At 42.0% G+C, this 21,832-nt stretch overlaps 1 protein-coding gene and 1 pseudogene across 1 annotated transcript in view; one reads left to right on the top strand and one right to left on the bottom strand.

The window, feature by feature from the left end:
- Positions 1-3,731: 3,731 nt before the first annotated feature.
- The window catches only part of RABEP1 (rabaptin, RAB GTPase binding effector protein 1), an 89,474-nt gene continuing 71,373 nt past the window's right edge, over positions 3,732-21,832 (top strand). The window contains exon 1 of the mRNA XM_037493436.2: positions 3,732-3,979. Coding sequence (XP_037349333.1) covers positions 3,946-3,979 — 34 coding nt within the window. The 5' untranslated portion in view covers positions 3,732-3,945. The remainder of the gene's footprint in view (positions 3,980-21,832) is intronic.
- Positions 20,713-20,987, bottom strand: LOC119231718 (60S ribosomal protein L37a-like; annotated as a pseudogene).

Genomic DNA, 21,832 nt, shown 5'->3' with positions numbered 1-21,832 from the left:
AAGTATTATTATTAATGTTAATGGTTAAACTTATGTTCTATAATCCAATGAGAGTTGAGAAATAGATTAATGATGACCAAATCAAGTTGAATCACAAAGATTTCATCTGCAGATTGCACATACATGTCACTAGCAAGGATTCCTTATTATTTGTTCCATCTACTTTTTTTTTTTTGAAGATTTATTTATTTATACAAGCACTGGGGTACAGGCCAGAGGCGCGGGAGGGTGAGAGAATCTACCAGAGACAGAGCAGGGAGCAGAACAGTCAGAAGGACCGAAATACACTGCTGAGGGGAGCAGCGGGCGAGGCAGGAGAGGTGGGAATCTCCCCAGGGGCTGGAATCGAACCAGTGCCACAGAGGCTGTGGGCAGCTTCACAGCGCTGTGCTCAGCTTGCTGTGCCACCAGGGAAGCTCTGTTCCATCTACTTCTAATATTATTTATTTATCCATTCATTCACTCATTCAACCAGTAAGTATTTACTGAGCGTTTCTTATGTCAGGCAATTGATATATGTTAGAAATAAATGACTCTTCCCATTTTCTGGGAGTTGTTATTGTTCCCCAATGGGAGAAAGACATGAATTTAGTTGGCAGCATAGCAATGGAGTTACACATACAGTCAGTGGACCCAGATAGCCTGGGTCTAATTTCCAGCTTTACTTACTTATTAACTCTGTGACCTTGGAAGAATTATTTAACCTTTTTGGTCTCATTATCTATAAAATGGGGTTAACAACAGACCCCCCTTACTCCTACTCCCTACCTTCCCACTGTAAGGTTCTTAAGAGGATTAAATGAGTCATTGCAAGGATAAAGTACTTTGCCCAGTACCGAGCACATGGTATACACCAGTAAATGTCAGCCATTTTTATTTCCAGGCAATTATGTCACGGTGTGGTCGCCATTAAAAGAGGAATCCTGAGAGGGGAGACCACACCAGATATAAAGTTACTTATCTACCTAGCAAACTTCATTTAGTAATAATGGATCCCATTTCATATTATTAATGAAGAGCTAATATAGAACTGGAATAAGAACTCCTAATCAATATGAGATAATTAACGTGATATACTTTTGTCCAAAGTAAAGAAACTTGACATTTTTAACCTTGGGGAATTATCTAGTGTAAATGGGACAGTGCCATTAGGAATTTCTTTCACAGAACCTCTGACCAACTGCCAGTCAGTTCTACTTGTACACTTGCAGAGACAGGCAACTCACTCTCTGAAAGGTAGCCTTGTGTCTGGTGAGCTCCAACTGAGAAAAAGTTCTCCTTTAGGTTGAACTAAATGCAATCTCTGGCCCTACAACATAATTGTATCCACTATCCTCCAGGGTCTGATGATAGTCTTCATAGCCCAACACATCTTCCCCCACCCCCATGCTCAACTCAATGCGGAAGTACCTTCCTCTGATACCTCCAAGTACTTTGCACACATCATTTCAGTTTCCACATTCCCTGTGGCTCCACCCACCTCAGCCAGTCAGTGTGCCCTTTAAGTAATGGTGCCCCAGAACAAACACTATCAGCACCGCTGCTGTGACCCAATCAGGGCAAAGTGCAGGACAGGCATCACCTTCTATAATCTACACTCTGATACTAATGAAGCACAAAAAAAAAAAAAAAAAAAAAAAAGTTTTCTGGCAGCTGCATCGAATTTACTTAATTAAAACCCCTAATTGGCAAATAACCCCAATATTTCTCACCTAGACTACATTAAAGTTTGTGCTTCCCAGATTGAGAATTAAATGGATTCAAGTTTGGTCATTTTCAATGTGGTAAAGTTGTATGATCATTTTAGAATTTATTTCCTTATCCTGTTGATGAACATTTGGGTCATTTATTTAATGGATGAGGAACTCTACCACCTTGAATATTTTTGTATGTGTCCCCTGGGGTACATGTGCAATGTAATTGACAATTATTTCATATGTTTAAATCTTATTTCTCAATTTCCTTCAGAACACAAGAATCACATCTTTTGCACTTAATAAAAGCTTTGAGCACATGCCAATTTTCTTAGGAATATATACCTAGGGGTGAACTTGCTGTGTGTTAGGGTTTACTTAAAAATATGAAAATGTACATAACTCTTGATTGATTTCAAAATTGCTTTTTAGACCACCTCCTTAGCAGAGGGAGATCTAGGTGTCTAAACCACCAGTCTAACCACTTCCAAATGACATTGATCTTAAGGGCCTGGCTTGGAATCCCAGAAGAGGCAATAAATGGGCCTCTTCTTCACTGAAACGAGCCCCTATAGTAAAAGGCATCAATATCTGCTATCTTTGTGACCTCTGCCTTGTGTTAGTCATCACAATAAGGTAGAAGATACACTGGGCTACCCTATGTGGGACAAAGGTTCTCATTGCCAAGTGCAAATTTGCTCACCCAGGAAAGTCATCTCTGAGGGAACTGGGGGTGGGGCTGGGGTGGAGGAAATAGTACTGCTTGCTCTCTCCCCAACATACCACCCATCCAAGGATGTTACCTGCTCAAAACACTGAAGTCTCTGTTGAAGCCCTTCCTAATGTGAGCAGGATTGTGAGACAAAGGTATAATAGATGCCACATGTTTACCTAAATTAATTTAAAATTACAAATTACTCCAAATAATTGTTAATCTCAATGTACTCTTTTTACCTTCACAAATACATATTTTTAAGGAGGTGAAAGACCAGGTTCAAATTTAGAATTCCTGTACTCAGATGTATGCACTTGAATGAGGTAGAGGAGCTCCAGACCTGATGGGCTTTTAGCTCATGGCACATCTGCCCTCTATTCCCATCTCTGTTCTGCGTTAGGGGGGGTCTGATGTCCAGAAGCTCAGATGTCCAAGTACTGTGCCACCTCCCCCAAAACACAGTGGCCCCTCAGCTACTTTTAAAGTTGCTCAAGATTTTGCCATAGTGAAAATGGACCTGGGGGGAGAAGCTACAGCATCCAGGCATTTGGGAGGGAATTCTGGGTTCACAGGTCCCCAGAACTTGATTCTGGAGGAGCACGGGTGCCAGATGGGCATGTCCCTTGGACCTTGTAGATTCCGCATTGTGTGGAAAGAGTGTGATCAGAGGGTGCCTTAGAGGGAGGCTTTAAAGTACTGGCCTGGAGCCTGCTCTCTTCCCTAGGTGTAAAGGCAGCGCTGTAGGCGCCTGTCTCTCCTCTCCTAGGAGTGCAGGGAGAGTGGCTGGGCTCTTTCCCCAGCGTCTATCCCAGCCCCTGCCACTGAAGCCACGTTGCACATAGACGCTTAATGGAAAGTTAAGTCTCAAACAGTGCTTCATACTTTACTTTATTAAAAAATTTCTCAGTCATCATACGGATGGAGGCCAAGAAGCTTAAAGAAGTGAAATGACTCGCCCAAGGTCACACAGTGAGGCGAGAGGCAGAGTAGACTCACACTCACTCCACCAGCCGGCCTCCTCCCTGGTCTCTCTTTATCTATTTTCCTGTCCTTCTCTGCCAAAGCGGGCGACTGGGAGGCGCCCTCCAAGAGGCCGAGTCTCCCTCGCCGCCCACGTGCCCCCCCTCCGCCCCACCCCGCGCATCCCACCGCTCCCTCCCTCCTCCCTGCAGCCTCCCTCCGCGTCCCGCGGCGGACCCAGCGCCTCCAGCCTGGCCTCCCGCCCTCGCCCCCTCCCCGCCCCTCCCCCGCCTCAGGAGAAGCCCCGCCCCTCCCTGGGGCGACGTCACGTGCCGCCCCATCCCCCCGCGCATGCGCACTGCTTATTTCCCGCTGTCAGGATGAGGAGGCGGAGGTCGGCGCTCGGGTCCGTCTCTGCCCGGGGCTGTGGCGGCACCGGCGGCTCCAGCCTTAGCGGTTCCTCCCTGGGCGCAGGCGGCGGCGGCTCGGTCGACGCCTCTCCCGCCAGCTGAGCCCGCGGCAGCGCTGGACGCCGCTTCCCCGCCCATCCCCGCTCCCGAGGCCGGCCACCTGGCCATGGCGCAGCCGGGCCCGGCTCCTCAGCCTGACGGTGAGCGCCCACCATGGCAGGCGCGGCGGGCGCGGCCTGCGCGGGGCTGGCTCGCCGGGGCTCCTCCGGGCGGCGGGAAGGGCTCGCGCGCGCCGGGGGGGAACCCCGCGGGGCCGAGGTGGGAGCGTGCGGGCTCCGGAGCGGGCGGCGCGCGAGGGCGGCGCGGGGGCCCGGGGGGCTGGGGCCGGGCGGCCGCCGCTGGGGAGGGGGTGGGCGGCGCGGGCGGGAGGCGGAGGGAAGGGCGTGGGGCGACTCGGGGACCTGGCGGAGGCCGGGGGGCGCGGAGAGCGAGCTGCTTAGGCAGCGCCGGGACCCGCACGTGGGTTCTGCCCGTGGGGTGGGTGGCAATCGGGAACGTGCGCTGTATTCGTTAAAAAGGAATTGCCTTAGGTGTTGGTGGGTGCCCCCACCCCCGTTCGGAGCCAAGCTGCAGAGGTTTTGTGATAGAAAACTAATTGGGAACATTAGCTGGATTTAGTGGCGTCCCTTGAAGCTGGGTGGTTTAATTTTAAGTTCTGGGGCCTGGGAGTCTAAAGGACCTGGATCCTTTACTGGCAAGCTCTAGGCCAATTCCTTAACCTCTTCGGGTTGCAGTCTTCGCGCTCAAGAAGAAGTTCATTAATGCCTTTATATTTTATTCATAAAGATGCAAACGTGCGTAAAGTTATTATTATTATGGGGTATTTGGGAATAACGAGGAGAGAGGTGTCTGTTGAAGTCGAGGAAATGGTGACTTTCATCACACTTTTATTTTTAGAAGGAAAATCAGCCCTAAATAATCCAAGTTGGTTGTCAGAATCCTTCATTAATACCTCTGGGAAATGTACTAAACTCTGCTTCAGATGATGATTTGATCACATCGGGCCAGACTTTACTACCTGGAGTAATGTTTGAAAAAAATGTGATTCGTTTTTGGCAGGGTGCTACTGAATCTAGTTGAGAAAGTACTTACAGGTGTTTTTCTGTAAACAGTGCTTTGCATTTTTAAGAGTGAGTAGAATGTTTGGATATCATGCTGGACACATAGTAGGTACTTAAAAACTTGCCTCTGCCTAGGGTTGTCTCTTAAATAACCTTTCGTGGAAAACCTTGCACTTTGTTCTTGCCTCTGGCTGAAACAATGTTATCAGATTTTAAGGTTTTAAGGCTAGCTACTTTCTTGGAAGTATTCCTTCAACGCTTGGTAGTCTTTAGTTTCAGGTTTTGTTAGTTACCTCAGGAGAGATGTCTGTTACAGGGCAAACCCGATATGAAATGGGTTACCTGACTGTAGGTCCTCACCTGCGGGCTTAAAAGGGACTTATAATAATACTTAATTGCAGGCACATACAAAAAGGTTATTAAAGGGTTTACTTACAAAAGAAAGGGAATTGAAGAAATGAATAACTCGGGAAAGAGAGGGAGATAAATTCGTGAATGCATCCTACCAGTTCTGCTGAGCTGGAACCCCAGTGGCACGCTGAGAGCTGGCAAAAAACCCAAGAGACCCTCGTGGCCCACGTGTCTGGTTTTATACCAAACCTGGCTGCTTAACTGCACGCTCAGGTCCCAGCAGTCCTCCCTTCAGTGATGATGACATTATGGGATTTGTAGTTCTTGGTGTCTTAGGTATCTTTGGTCTGAAGTGGGGGTGAGTCCATAAACCATATTTGTGGAGTTTGTTCAGGACATCCTTTCCCCCCAACATGTCCAGTCTGCTGCAGACACCTGGAATTCCAGAAGAATCTGCTGGCTGTTTCTATTCAAGTAGAAGAGAAGGGAGGCACTTCTGGTGGTTATCAGAGAGGAGACAGGGATAGTTCAGGCTACATTTTAATTCTCACCTTTTGCATTTGGTATTAGGGAACAAAACTGCTTTTCTACAAACCCAGAGCTCTTTGTAAGTGCAGACAGTGGCAGAATACAGAGTACTCTACTGGCTTCTGGTTGTGTTCTGGAGGGGGTAGTATGCTTAGCTGGCTGCTTCCTTCTCTTGAGTTGCATGGAAACAAATGTCTAAGGCAGCTCAGGTGACATGACAGTCTGGAATAAAAATTCCCTGCCTCCTTTGAGATGTGAAATGGTTTTCCTTGTAAATAGGCAGAAGTGACTAAGCACTGAAAAGAGCCTAGGAAAAATTCGATTTAGGACTGTATTTTTGCTAGTCTTGGTAGAAATTTATTCCCTATTTTGCAAATTCTGTGACTCTAGGATGAGATTTGGTTTATATAAATGACACTATTTACTTACAATTAGTATAGTAAATAAGAAACTACAGCTACTGTTTAGAAACAGAGTATTTGGGATATTTGAGTGCTTTGTGTCAGTGTCTGTAGAAGTTCATTTTGGGGATTTTACTTTTTCTCTTTGGCTGAATTTGAATAGACCACTTCTTTTTTTTTAATTTTATTTTTATATTCCCCATACAATTGCAACCCCCTTTTTTGACCCCAATCCCTCCTTTCTCTGCCCCCCCCCCCATAGTGTGTCTCTGGTTTATAGTTGTTTGTTGATTTTGATTTTTTTCTTTCTTATAGTTATTCTTTTTCCTGATCCCTTGAATAAACCACTTCTTAACGCTTTAACTTTAAACATACTCAAGTTTCCTACCCCTGCTGATTTAAAAAAATGCAGAATTCTTTGTGTCAAATTGACAGTAAAAGATAACTGCTTCATTTCTTACTTAATCTTTCTTTTGACACATTCTTAGAAGCAATTGTGTTTTGTGTTGACATTGTTTTTTCTTTTTTGACATACCTTTGTTTATCAGGTAGATATATAGAGTAAGAAAAGATTAGATTTGTATATTAATTGAAATGTATTATTTTCTGCTTATTCTTTTACTCATTTGGTAATTTTTTTTGAGAAGTTAATCTTCAAGAAATCTTAACAGCCAAAGAGTTCAGCTGATTTCATTTTCCCTTGAGAATTCAAAGACAATATCATTTAAAAGCATTTGATTTTAAATTTTTTTTACATCTAAGTTATATTTTTGAAACATTTGCTCTGATTTTACACCATTACTTTTTTTTTTAAAGATTTATTTATTTATTTATTTATTTATTTATACAAGCACTGGGTACAGTCAGAAGCGCGGGAGGGTGAGAGAATTCACCAGAGCCAGAGCGGGGAGCAGAGCAGGCAGAAGGACCGAAGTACACTGCTGAGGGGAGCAGCTGGTGGCAGGAGAGGTGCACCATGTGGGACCCTCCTCCCGTGGCCTGGGAGCAGCCGGGGATCGAACTGGCGCTGCAGAGGCTGCGGGCAGCTTCGCAACCCAGCGCTCAACCGCTGTGCCACAGGGGGGGCCCTACACCATTACTTTTTTATTTAAAAACACTCTCTTCTAAAATCCCTCCATTAAGAAAGTATGTATATTAAGAAATATGTCTCGGGCCTCCTTGGTGGCGCAGGGGGTAAAGACACGCTATCAGCAGCCACTGAAACATGAGTTCGATCCCTGGTCAGGTAGCCAACCCACATGGTGCAGCAGACCTCTTCTGTCATGCTCACTGCTTCCCTCATCAGTGTATTTCAGTACATCTGCCTCTTCTGCTCCCCACTTTGTCTCTGATGAATCCTCTCGCCGACCCACACCTCTGACCTACACCCCAGTTCTTGTATGCATAAATATATAAATCTTAAAAAAAAAAAAAGAAATGTCTTCTGTCTCCTGCAGTTAACCACTAATAAGTTTTCTGTCTTCTTGATTTTTTTCTATAGTTAAATAACTTGCTACCTTTTACCCCTGAATGGGACATGCTTTAAACATACATAGGGTCAGCACTTGTCTATTTTACTTAACAAATGTTTAGCTGTGATGTTTATTATTATATAATAAATATATAATAAATTTTTATTATATATCCTTGTAAGTGATTACATGGCCTTGTAACATACTAAAAACTCTACATGTACTATCTCAGGCAATCTTCATATCATTGAGGTAGGTACTATAGTACTATTATCCCTATTTTATTGATGAGGAAACTGAAGCATAGAGAAAAAAGTGCCGAGAGTTGTAGATAGTTAGTGGGGGAGCCACAATTCAAACCCAGGTGATCTGATGCCAGGACCCTGTAGTCTATATACTAGATCATAGACTGCTTTCCATTTCAGTGTTACAGATCTGCCTCATTCTTGTTAAAGTATTCCATCACATTCATGTACTGTGTATGATTTTTTAAAACGATTTATTTATCGCATACAAGAGCTGGGGTACAGATGCGGGGGGGGGGCGTGAGAGGATTCACTAGAGACAGAGTGGGGAACAGAATTGACAGACTGACTGTACCACACTGCTGAGGGGAGCAGTGGGTGAGGCAGGAGAGGTCTGTATCGCCATGTGGGTTGCTCCCTGGCCGGCCGGGGATCGAACTCGTGCTGCAGAGGCTACGGATTGCTTCATAGTGTGGTGCTTAACTAACCCTTGCGCCACCAGGGAGGCCCACTATGCCTGATTTATTTGTCTGTTTTATTGATAGAGAAGTAGACTGTTTTCAGGTTTTTTAGCTTTTTTTTTTTTAAAGATTTTATTTTTGCGTAGAAGAACTGGGGTTGAGAGGATTCACCAGGGACAGAGTGGGGAGCAGAACAGGCAGATCCACTGGAATAGACCACAAAGGGAAGCAGTGGGTGAAACAGGCGAGGTCTGCTGCGCCAGGTGGGTTGTTAGCTCTCTGCCAGGGATTGAACCCAGGCCCTTGCCTTGGCCCTCCTGGTTGTAGCACTGAGACTTAACCCCTAGGTCACCAGGTAGGCCTAGTTTTTTCATTTTATAAGCAGTGCTTATACATATTTTTCAGATACTCTTGCCTTTTTTTTTTTTTAAAGATTTATTTATTTATGCATACAGGAGCTGGGGTGCAGGCCAGAGGGATAGGCGGTGAGAGGATTCACCAGAGACAGAGTGGGGAGTAGAACAGGTGGATCTACTGAAATACACTGCCAAGGGGAGCAGTGAGCAAGACAAGAGAGGTCTGCTGCGGCATGTGGGTCACTTTCCTGGCTGGGGATCAAACTCGATTGCTTCATAATGCTGATGCTTAACCCGTTGCACCACCAGGGAGGCCCCACTCTTGTTTTTCTGAGACTGTTGAACAGAAGGTTATGAGCTCTGAGTAGCTTAAATTTTAATAACTGTTGCTAGATTACTCTCAAAAAGTATCAATTTATGTACCTACCAACAGTATATGAGAGGGTGGATTTCCCCTTCAGTCTTATAAGATCTGGATAATGTCTTGTTAGATAAGATTCTTGTGTTTTCTAATAGATTAACAAGTTATATTTTTCATTTAAATGTCTCCATGCTTTTTTTATGCAAAGCCCACTGCTAGGGTCTAGGAAATACAATGACCAACAAAACTGACTCAAACCGTGTTTCTCAGTAGTGAATCAGATGGCCATTAATTAGATAATTCCATAGACAAGTATAAAACTATTAAACAAATATGAATGTCTACTACTTGTCAGGCACAATTCTAGATATTTGGAGTAATCAGTGGGTAGCACAGATGACAAATAGCCCTGCCCTAGTGTGGGAAAAACAGATTAGTTGTAACTAAACAACATAAGCAAGTGATATGTATTGTTCGGTGATAAGTGCTATGGAAAAAAAGAAAAAATAGAGCCAGGGTAAAGGGGGATGGGTTGGTTAAATAGGTTGGTCAGAGTAAACTTATTGAGAAGATGACTTTTGAGCAGACATGAAGGAGAGATAGGGATCAATTTTTCACATGCCTTAGAGGAAGGGGCATATCTGGCATGTTTGAGGAATGGCATGGAGATCAGTGTGACTGGAATGAAATAATGGGAGGGAGGTTGGGTAGAGAGGAAGAGAAAGGAGAATAATAGGATATGAGGTGAGAGGCAATGGCAGAACTTGTGGGGTCCTAGAAGGATAATAGAGATTGGTTTTCCCTGAGGGAAATTTTGAGGTTTTGAGCAGAGTGGTGATGTGATCTGACATGTTTAAAAAAAAATCAGTACAACTGATACATTGGTAATAGAGCAAAGGGTGGCAAGAGAGGCATTAATCCAGGGAAAAAATGATGAGGATTGAATCAGGGTGTAATGATGGAGGTTATTTTTTCAAGGTATGGCCAACAGCATTTGGATTAGATAAGGGATGCAAGAGAGAGAAAGGTGTTAAGGATCACTCAAACATTTTTTTGGCTTAAGTACTATGAGAGTACCTAAGTACCTGTGCAGTACTCTTGAATGCTTATATTTGAGAAGTTTGACACATCAGGGAGGCCATGAAAGGTTTCTGAGGAAGTGGTCCTGGAGCTGATATATAAGGGATGATCGGGAGTCCCCTTTTGGGAAGAAGCAGGATGTGTGAGCCAAGGGAAGTTGGTTAGTGTGGGGGAGTAGAGAGAATGAGAGGGTGTGAAATAGCTATGAACAAGTCTTGAGTGGTCTTTTGTCTTAGAGCTGTAGGGGAAGCCACTGAGGGGCTTTAAGTGAGATGGTGACATGATGGCTTTTTAATTTGTACTTCCTTGATAGTGATTGTATGTTTTTTCTTTTTTGTCCAGAATGCTTTAATTTTTATGTTGCTCTGACCTTTTTAAAAATTCTTGGTTTCTAGATTTCTTGCCATGCTTATTAGGAAGAACCTCCTAACTCCATGTTTATTCAAACAAACAAGCAAACCAACCCTCATTTTTAACACTTTTAAGATCTTTTGTCTTATATTTTCTACCTTTATCCAGCTGGAAGTTATTTAGTTAATATTTCGTGAATACAAAGAATTAACTAAACCAGATTACTTAAGAGAAAAAGAAAACCCTGAAGAATACAGGAATAGAAGCTGTAAGGTGCAACCACTGTCTGTAGGGCTGAGGCAGAGCACCTAAGGAAGGAACAGATCTTTCAGTGGCCATTTCCAGAACAGATCCAGACTTTGTTGGAGAGGGTGCATCTGTGACCCTCTGAAGTATAGGGATCATTGATGGGCCTCTTGGGAAGAAAAACACTTTCTGGTTTGCTGGGGAAGTCTGCCTGTACTTGGAATTTATTTTTGCTATTACATAGGGACCCAACTTTTTTTTTCTTCTAAATGGATAACCAGTTGTCTTAATACCATTTATTCAATAATTCTTGTATTTGCTTTATTATAATTTGACAAATTTTTCCAAATGCTAATCTTGTAGAGATAGTTGATCTGAAACACAAAAGTCCTGTGCTCACCCCAGGGTCTTTTCATTCTGATGTTCCAACACACATTAATTTGAAATTGTAACACCTTTAATTTGTCTTTCCTGAATACCTGTGGATGAAACTGCCTTTGAATGTTTTTTTTAAAGTTTTTTTTTTTAAGATTTATTTATGCATACAAGAGCTGGGGTATAGTCCAGAGGTGTGGCGGGGCGGGGGGGGTGTGGTGGGTGAGAGGATTCACCAGAGAGAGTGGGGAGCAGAACAGTCAGATCAACTGAAACACACTGCTGAGGGGCGCAGCGGGTGAGACAGGAGAGGTCTACTGTGCCATGTGGGTAGCTCCCTGGCCGGCTGGGAATCGAACTTGTGCTGCAGTGGCTGGCGATAGCTTAATAGTGCTGTCTTTAACCCCTGCACCACCAGGGAGGCCCTACCTTTGAATCTTAAGGGGTTTAATTTCTAAAAAAGTGAACTACATCACAGACTAGTTTTTATTCGATGAAATTTCATGAGTTCTTTTTGTATAGTCATTGAATTGAACTGAGTCTTCACTAAGAGTAAGAGAACTTAGTCTTCAACAAGAGTATTTTTTTTTTTTTTTTTTTGCATAGTATTTTTGTGCTAGGCATTGTGGAGGGGATATAGAAGTGAGTGAGATGTGGTTCTGCTTTCAAAAAATGTATGCTCTAGTGGAGGAATGGGCCTTAGGCACACTAAGGTTAACTGAAGAGGTGCCTAGTGAAAGAACACAGTCAGTGCTGTTGGATCACAGAGGAACCTGTTATTTCAAGTAAAAGAACAGGAAGACCTATGAGGGAAGGTACCTTTGTTCAGTTTTTTTATTAAGATAACTGAATTTCTTCCAAGTGGTAGTCTTATTTCTGTTTGTCTCTGGAGAGAAAGAACTAACTACTTCCTAGTTTGGGCTAGTTCTAATGTTTTTCCTTTAAGCAGAAACTTGCCTCATAATTTCTACTCACTGGTTTTAGTTTTCTAGGATCACTGTGAAGAAATCTAAGGCATTCTTCCCCATGTTTATCTGAGGAAATTTGTTGGTAACATCATGTCTTTCCTAAGCATTTTTATTTCTCCTGTCAGATGGTTTTGAATCTACTTAACATTTTTATTCTCTTTGAGACAGATTCTGGTTGTTAATGACTTTAGATGGTCCCTAGTGTTCTCTAGATGTAGTCAACCTATAGGGAGTATTAGGTATTGAGACATCATTGAAAGGAATCTTGGGGGCCTCCCTGGTGGTGCAAGGGGTTAAGACGCAGCTTCCACAGCCACTGCATCTCCCAGGCCAGTGAGCTGACCCACATGGGGCAGCAGACTTCTCCTGTCTTGCCGGCAGCTCTCTTCAACAGTGTATTTCAGTCAATCCGCCTGTTCTGCTCCCCACTCTGTCTCTAGTGAATTCTCTCACCCCCCATAGCTCTGACCTCCACCCCAGTTATTGTATGCATAAATAAATCTTTAAAAGAGAAAAAGAAATTAATCCTAAAAACTAGTTCTGTTTCCTCATTTTACAGGTCATGAAACTATAAACTAAAGAGGTGGAAGTGACTTGGCCTCGTAGGAGACATTGTAAAAGAATTTAGGAGTGGAATGGGGCTGTCTTTCTTTTTGTTACTACTTCTTAAATTTATGTAGCATGAACTTTCTAGATGCCTCATTATAACATGACCTGGTAAGAATCATGAACTTTAAAAAAAAAAAAAGATTTATTTATGCATGAAAAAGCTGGAGTGCAGGCCAGAGGTGTGGGGTGAGAAGATTCACCAGAGTGGGGAGCAGAACAGGCAGATGTACTGAAATACACTGCTGAGGGGAGCAGCGGGCAAGGCAGGCGAGGTCTGCTGTGCCATGTGGGTCATCTTCCTGACTGGGGATCAGACTTGTGCTGCAGTAGCTGCAAATTGCTTCATAGTGCTGATGCTTAACCCCTTGTGCTATCAGGGAGGCCCAGAATCATAAACTTGATATAATTTGATTACAATCAAAATGCACACAATTTCTTGATAATCTTTTTTTCTTTAATACTTTCATTCTTTAAACATTTATTTTTAATGCTTATTGCATGAGCCTTGTGTTGTGGGTATTACAACAAAATAGAAAGGTGTTCCTTTTCTTATGGCCCTATAAGTCTCGTGGTAAATATAGACAAACTCCTCCTTGAGGACAGGGCATTTTTTGTCTGGCTGATGATGGTGTCCTAGCATAATGCTTAACATAGAATAAATATGAGCTATAGGTTGTTGAGAGAAATGAGAACATGTAGATTTAGTAATGTGGTAACTTCCACATTTAACAATATTTTTATAATACATAACAGGGACATCTAATAATATTCAGGAAATTTAGTTAACATAGGACCCTCCCTCCATTTCAGCCTTACTGCATCCCTTATGTTGGAGTAAGTGGCATTTGAATAGAGCTAAAAAGTTGTGTAGAATTTTTGACAGATGGAAATGGTGTCTTTGAGAAAATGTTAGAGGAGAGGAAGGAATTTTGCAGGATGGGGTGGAGCATGTGCAGTATTGGGTGAAGCATGTGAGTAATCTGGTGTCATGGGAGTGTGAGTCCTGTTGAAGACAGGTTTGAAGGAGGGGGTTGATCCTTAGTAGCAGAAAGCTATGCTGCCAGCTAAGGAGTTTGGATTTTTCTCAATGATGTCCATAGGTCTTTGTCTTCAAATATTTAATGAGTGTTTTTCCATTTTGGCAGTTCCTCATGTGAGGATTCTCTGCCCTCACCATACTTCTTGACTTTCTCTGCTCTCTAGCCAGACGTTCTATTTGATACAATATAGATTACTAGTGTTCTTCTTAAAATGATGCACCTAAAATTAGAGAAAATATTTCAGACATAGAATCTATGTGACTTGGATATAAAATAGCTAAAGCACTCTTTTTTTGATCAAGACCATCAACTCTAAAGGTTAATATTCCCTCAATTTGTTTTAACCCCCTGTATCATACTAGTTCATGATTAAGTAGCAACTGATTTATTGGGAAGCTACAAATAGCTTGTACTGGACTGTGTATTAATTTTTTTTTGAGTATTATAGACTAGATACTGTGCTAGCACTGGGGACACAGATATGGTTATAATAAAAAAAATTAATAGACTTTCTTAGAACGGTTTTAGATTTGCAAGAAATTATATAGAAAGTACACAGAGTTTCCATATACTCCCTCCCTAGGGGAACTCCCCCTTCCATCAACATTCTATACCATAGTGGTACATTTGTTACAGTTGGTGAATTTACATTGGCACATCATTATCACCAATGTCCATTGTTTACATTAAGGTTCACTCTTGGTGGTGTATAATTATTGGTTTGGACAAATGTAAATGGCATATATCCACCATTGTAGTATCATGCAGAATAATTGTCATAAAAATCCCCTGTGTTTTACCTATTCGTTCTTCTTACCCCCTGAATCCTTGCCAACCACTTTTCTTTTTATTGTCTACATAGTTTTGCCTTTTGGAATTACACAATATGCTATCTTTTTAGACTGGCTTCTTTCATTTAGCAATATGCATTTACGTTCCTTCATGTCTTTTCATGGCTTGATAAATCATTTATTTTTGACTGATTAATACGCCATTGTATGGATATACCAGTGTACTTATCCATTCATACATTCACCTGTTGAAGGATATCTTGGTTATTTCCAAGTTTTGGCAGTTATGAATTGAGCTGATTTTTTTTTTTTGAAAGTTTTATTTTATTTATGCATACAAGAACTGGGGTATAGGCCACAAGTTGGGGTGGTGAGAGGATTCACCAGAGACAGAGTGGGGAGCTGAATAGGCGGATCTGCTGAGGGGAGCAGCAATGCTGAGGGGAGCATCAGATGAGGCAGGAGAGGTCTGCTGCACCATGTGGGTTAACTCCCTGGCCGGGGATCGAACTCATGCCACAGTGGCTGGGGATAGCTTGATAGTGCTGAGACTTAACTCCTGCATCACCAGGGAGGCCTGAATAGAGCTGCTTTAATATAACTTTTTGTGTGTATATGGATATGTTTCCAGTGAATTTGGGTAAATACCAAGGAGTGTGATTGTTGGATCCTATTGTCAAGAGTATGTGATAGTAACTGTCATTTGCATTCTACCAGCAATGACTGAGAATTATGTTGCTCCACTTCCTCAGCATTGTTGTCCATGTTTTGGATTTCAGTCCTTTCAGTTGTGCATTGGCACCTAATTTTAATTTGCAATTCTCAAATGATGAATGATGTTGAGTATCTTTTCAAATGCTTAATTACCATCTGTTGTATCTTTCATGAGGTGTCTGTTCAGAAATTCCCCTGATGTTTTAATCAGGTTGTTCATTTTCTTATTGATTAGTTTTAGGAGTTCTTTGTATATTTTGGATAATAGTTCTTTATCAAATATCTTTTTGTAAGTATTTTCTCTCAGTGTGTGATGTGTCTTCTCATTCCCTTGTACAGAGCAGTGGTTTTAAATTTTGATGAAAATTATTTCTTTTGTGGTTCCTACCTTTGGTATTGTATCTAAAAAGTCATTGCCATACTGTGTGTCATGTAGACTTCCTCCTATATAATGTCCTAGAAATTTTATAGTTTTACATTTTACTTATGTCTGTGACTCATTTTGAATTAATTTTTGTGAAGGTTGTAAGGTCTGTATCTGTTCATTTTATAATATATATTTTTAAATATTTATTTATTTTATACAAGAACTGGGGTACAGGTCAGAAGTGCGGGAGGGTGAGAGAATTCACCAGAGCCGGGAGCAGAACAGGCAGACGGACTGAAGACACTGCTGAGGGGAGCAGTGGGTGAGGCAGGAGAGGTCTGCTGCGCCATGTGGGGTTCTCCCTGGCCGGCAGGGAATCGAACCAGCGCTGCAGAGGCTGGGGACAGCTTCGCAGTGCGGTGCTCAACTGCTGTGCCACCGGGGAGGCCCTGTTCATTATATTTTTGACATGTTGTTGAAAAGACTATTCTTTTTCCACTGATCTGCTTTTCCTTCTTTGTCACAAATCAGTTGACTGTATTTATGTGGATCTATTTTTGGGATTTCTGCTTTGTTCCATTGATGTATTTGACCATTCTTTCATGCTGTTTTTTTTTTTTTTTAAGATTTATTCATTTATTTATACAAGCACTGGGTACAGTCAGAAGCACGGGAGGGCGAGAGAATTCACCAGAGCCAGAGCGGGGAGCAGAGCAGGCAGAAGGACCGAAGTGCACTGCTGAGGGGAGCAGCGGGCGGCAGGAGAGGTCTGCGCGCCATGTGGGACCCTCCTCCGTTGGCCGGGGAGCAGCCGGGAATCAAACCGGTGCTGCAGAGGCTGTGGGCAGCTTTGCAACCCAGCGCTCAACCGCTGCACCACCAGGAGGCCCCCATGCTGTGTTTTAAAAATTTTTTTTAAAGATTTATTTATTTATGCATACAAGAACTGGGGTACAGGCCAGAGGCGTGGGGGATGAAAGGATTCACCAGAGACAGTGGGGAACAGAACAGGCGGAATGACAAACAAACTACTGAGGGGAGCAGCTGGTGAGATAGGAGAAGTCTGCTGTGCCATGTGGGTAGCTCCTGGCAGGGGATTGAACTCGTGCTTCAATGGCTTCAAACAGCTTCATAAGTTGCATCTTAACCCTTGTGCCACCCGGGAAGCCCTTTTTTTAAATATTCTTTTTTTTTTTTAATAGAGGCATGTTTTATTTATTTATTTGTTTGTTTTGTTTATACATGCACTGGGTACAGTCAGAAGTGCGGGAGGGTGAGAGAATTCACCAGAGCCAGAGTGGGGAGCAGAGCAGGCAGACGGACCAAAGTACACTGCTGAGGGGAGCAGCAGGCGGCAGGAGAGGTCTGCGCGCCACGTGGGACCCTCCTCCTGTGGCCGGGGAGCAGCCAGGGATCGAACCAGCACCGCAGAGGCTTCGGGCAGCTTCACAACCCAGCGCTCAACCGTTGCACCACCGGGGAGGCCCCCTTTTTTTTTTATACAAGAGCTGGGGTACAGGCCAGAGGTGCGGGAGGGTTAGAGGATTCACCAGAGACAGAGCTGGGAGCGGAACAGGCAGACGGACCGAATACACTGCTGAGGGGAGCAGCAGGCGAGGCAGGAGAGATCTGCCACGCCAAGTGGGAATCTCCCTGGCCGGCCAGTAATCGAACCTGCACTGCAGAGACTGCGGACAGCTTCACAGCACGGTGCTCAACCACCTGTGCCATCAGGGGAGGCCCTTAAATATTCTTTTTTTTTTTTTAACTTTTAAAAAAATTATTTTATATAATTCTTACATAATTTTTCATTTTTGCACAATGTATGCATTTTCATTTTGGTTATATTCCCCATACAAATTCCCACCCCCCTTATTCTGACCCTAATCCCTCTTCTTCCCCGACCCCCCCCCCCACCACTGTAGTGTGTCTCTGATCTATAGTTGCTTGTTGATTTTGATTTTTACTTTATTACAATAAGTCCTTTTCCTGGTCCCTTACTTAGGTTTTCAATATTCCTTCTATGAGTGAGACCATCCGGTATTTTTCTTTTCCTTTCTGGCTTATTTCGCTGAGCATGATCCCTTCCAGCTCCATCCATGTTGCTGCAAATTCCATGAGTTTATCTTTTTAACTAAAATTTTTTTTGAAATAACAGATGCTTGTGGCAAAATAATTAGTAAATGTATAATATGAAAAGTCTGTAAGTTCCTAACTTCTTAGAGATAAGCACTATTAAAGGCCCTGGTTTGTGTTTTCCCAGGTTTAAAAAAATGGGCATACTGATGCTTTGAAAGTGGCATCATGCTACATATATTCTTAAGTCCTACTAATGAATATTTGTGCCATTATGATAATGCAGCAAATACTTTGTACATCTTCCACACTTGAGTGTTTTGTGGGATGAATTCCTTGAATGGAGTTACTAAGTCAAAGAATGTGCATGTTTAAAAATTTAATGGCAAAACCAAAATTCTCATTCAAAAACGTTTGACAATTTATAGGTATGAGAGGATTAGTTTCTTAATTTAACAAAGTCAAGTTCTTTGCATCTGGGAAAATTGACCTCTTTGTCATCTGTGTAGCAGGGATAGCAAAATTTCTTTTTTAAAAAAATATTTATTTATGCATACAAGAGCTGGGGTGTAGGCCAGAGGTGTGGGTGGGAGGTGAAGTGAGAGGATTCACCAGAGACAGAGTTGGGGAGCAGAACAGGTGGATTGACTGAAATACACTGCTGAATGAAGCAGTGGGCAAGACAGGAGACGTCTGTTGCGCCATGTGGGTTAGCTCCTGACCTGCTGGGGATTGAACTCCTGCTGTCGTGGCTGCCAGTGGCTTCATAGTGCTGAGACTTAACCCCTTGTGCCACCAGGGAGGCCATGTTTTTAATTTCAGGATGCTTTGGAAATACTTTATTTCTGTGATTGATCAGGTTTTTCTTTATGACTCAAGGTTTTCTTCTACCTCTTTGTATTATCTATATTCTAGTATTTACTTTTAAATATTTTATCACTTTGGGATTTATTTTGATTTGACTAAGATAGGAATCCAGCTTTTGCTAAGTTCAAATGGCTACCCAGATACTCTTTTTTTTTAAAGTTCTTTTTTTTTTAAAGATTGATTTATTTATGTAAGAACTGGGGTACAGTGAGAGGTGCGGGAGAGTGAGAGAAGTTACCAGAGAGAGCGGGGAGCAGAACAGGCAGACGGACCGAAGTACACTGCTGAGGGGAACAGCGGGTGGCAGGAGAGGTCTGCGCGCCATGTGGGACCCTCCTCCGGTGGCCAGGGAGCAGCCGGGGATCGAACCGGCGCTGCAGAGGCTGTGGGCAGCTTCGCAACCCAGCACTCAACCGCTGTGCCACTGGGGAGGCCCTAATGTTTTACTATTTTAAAGAGCCAGGTATCCTTCATTACTCATTTTCTGTAATTTTCCTGTTCTATTCTTAGTTATTTATTCACTCAGATAAAATTTGAAATGATCACATTAAATTTGCCTACTATGTTCTTCTCATCTGCCTATAAAGGGGAAAAGGGGAACCTTAAAAAAAAAACACAACTCATTGAGTTTATAAACTAAGGAGCATGTGTATTTTTAAGAATCATTTTTGTAATTAAAGTACCTTATGGCACTTTAAATACATTAATTCTATTATTTAATCCTTTAATTCTTTCAGGATGGTAGTATCCTTATTTCACAATTGAGGAAATGAAAGTGTAGTACTTGTTCAGGGTCCAGTCCCATGACTATTTTTATTCTACCCACTCTCTCTCAGGTCAGGTCAACCAAAGTAAACTGTTAGGTCATTAAAACGGAGCTAGAATTAAGCTCCAAATTGTTTTGTTTTTTTTTTTTTTTTTTTTGGGATCATAAAGTACAAAGAAAGTGTAACTGAACTTAGCCATAATTTTATCATTTGGAGTATTTTGTAATTTTAGTGTATTTCTGATCCTGTTTTATAACTATAAGTAAAAAGCATTTTAAACAGTCATTGTACATGTGGTTTTGTATTCTGCTATTTTTTAAAAGATTTATTTATGCATACAAGAACTGGGGTACAGGCCAGAGGTGCAGGGGGTGAGAGGATTCACCAGAGACAGAGTGGGGAATAGAACAGGCAGACTGACTGAAATATACTGCTGAGGGGAACAGCGGGTGAGACAGGAGAGGTCTGCTGCGCCATGTGGGTAGCTCTTTGGCCAGCCAGGGATCTGATAGCTTCATAGTGTTGTGCTTAACCCCTTGCACCACTAGGGAGGCCCTCTGCTATTTTTAATTATGATGTGAAGTTTCCCTGTGTGTCGTTTTTCAGAAAACATGGGTTTTAAAAGTTTATTATGATTGTGTTCTAACAGTCTTCTTATTGCCTATTTGATTATTTGTAAAATCTTGCTATTAATAATTCTATAGGAGACATCCTTGAACAGTAATCTTTGATCTCATCTTTATTTCTTATAGAGTTCTGAATCAAGAAGTATGAGTTTTGGTTTTGAGATATGGTTGCCAAATTGCCTTTCAGAAGGTCCAGTTCTAGTTTATAGTTCTAACAGTAGTGTCATGTCTACTAGTGTCATTGTTAACATTATATACATATTAACATTTTCTTTGCCAATAATATAGGCAACAATGGTATCTTACTGCTGTTTTAAATCATGTTTTTAGTATGATTGGCCTTTAAAAAATATATTGGCTGGGCCTCCCTGGTGGCACAGCTGGTTGGGCACAGTGCTGTGGAGCTGTCCGCAGCCTCCTCAGTGCTGGTTCGATCCTGGCTTGCCAGGGAGAATCCCACATGGCGAGGCAGACCTCTCCTGTCTCGCCCGCTGCTCCCCTCAGCAGTGCTTTCTGTCTGTTTGCCTGTTCTGCTCCCAGCTCCATCTCAGGTGAATCCTCTCACCCTCCAGCGACTCTGGCCTGTGCCCCAGCTCTTGTATAAATAAAATAAATCTTAAAAAAAAAATATATTGGCTATTCGTTTTCATTTTCTTCCTTGTTCATTGACTAACCTTTGCCATTATCTTTTTTTATTTTAGTTCCTGTTACAGAAAACTCCATTTATTATAGACTGGCAGTGTTTCAAATTGTGGAATTTCTACTGGTCTTTCAGTTCCTTCAGTCTTCTAATGGCAGACTTCCCTGTGACTGTAAAAATGGTGTTGTAGGTCCATGCACCACCACCTACCATTTTGATGCAGGAACCACAGTGCCAGGTCCCCACAGCTCATATCTTCATCTTGGTTTTGCCACAGAGGGAGGAAGTGTACTTGGTGTGTTGGTTAACTTCAGTTTTCTTACCATTTTCCTGAGGGAGGCACCATGATGGGTACCCTATTTACCATCAGTCCTGACCTTGGTGTGTTTGGCCATGTCACATACTATGTCAGAGCCCAGAGACTTCTTTGTTATTTCCTTATTAATTTATAAATAACTGTCATTGTATTAGCCTTTTTGTTTCTGATATTTTCTAAGTTTGTCACTTTATTTTGGCTTTTTGGTGATTTATGATATAGAGAAGTTTAAGATTTCATTTGAACAAACTTAATAGTGCTTTGATACTTTTAAAGACCCCTCTGTCTCACATATCCTCTCATTTTCTGTTTTGTGTTTAAAATTGTTTTTTTAAATACTTGACTAGAGTTAGTTTTTTTTCCCCCAGTATCATTTGAATTTTTAAGTATTGGTTTGTGTCTTTTTAATTTAATGAAGTGCCGTTGTTTTAGATGCTTGTAAATATTTTAAAAGTATACGGTTTCTCCCCTCAGGTGTGGTCACCTTGCTCTCCCATCACCAAAGCGCCCATAGTCGATTGGTCTCTTCTCTTCCATCCTTTTAAGTTGTTTGTGTATGAGCTGTTTATCAAGTTAGGTCCCCCACATCATGTAGTTAAATTATTAATTTCTGCAAATAATTTTGTAGTTTTAGATAAAATTCAGAATGACTATTGCAAACAATTCAGAAAATGTAGAAATGCATGAAGAATAAAACTGATCATCAAAGATAATTTCCATTAACATTTTGGTGTATTTCTAGAGTTTTCATTTGTATATTAAAATGTATGAAAAAGTACTTAAAGTTCAATAAAAATGTTAGTATTTTTATAGCATACATTTCCTACTTAAACATACATTCATTCATGATGTGTTATTAATAATGTTAAAGTAACTGGATAGTATGCCATTGTGTGAATTCCATAATATGCTTAATTAATCCCC

This window comes from Talpa occidentalis, unplaced genomic scaffold (genome assembly GCF_014898055.3).
Source record: "Talpa occidentalis isolate TD23 unplaced genomic scaffold, MPIMG_talOcc4v2.1 talOcc4.7, whole genome shotgun sequence".
In the NCBI taxonomy this organism is placed as follows: domain Eukaryota; kingdom Metazoa; phylum Chordata; class Mammalia; order Eulipotyphla; family Talpidae; genus Talpa; species Talpa occidentalis.
This window is presented reverse-complemented; position numbering and strand designations above follow the sequence as displayed.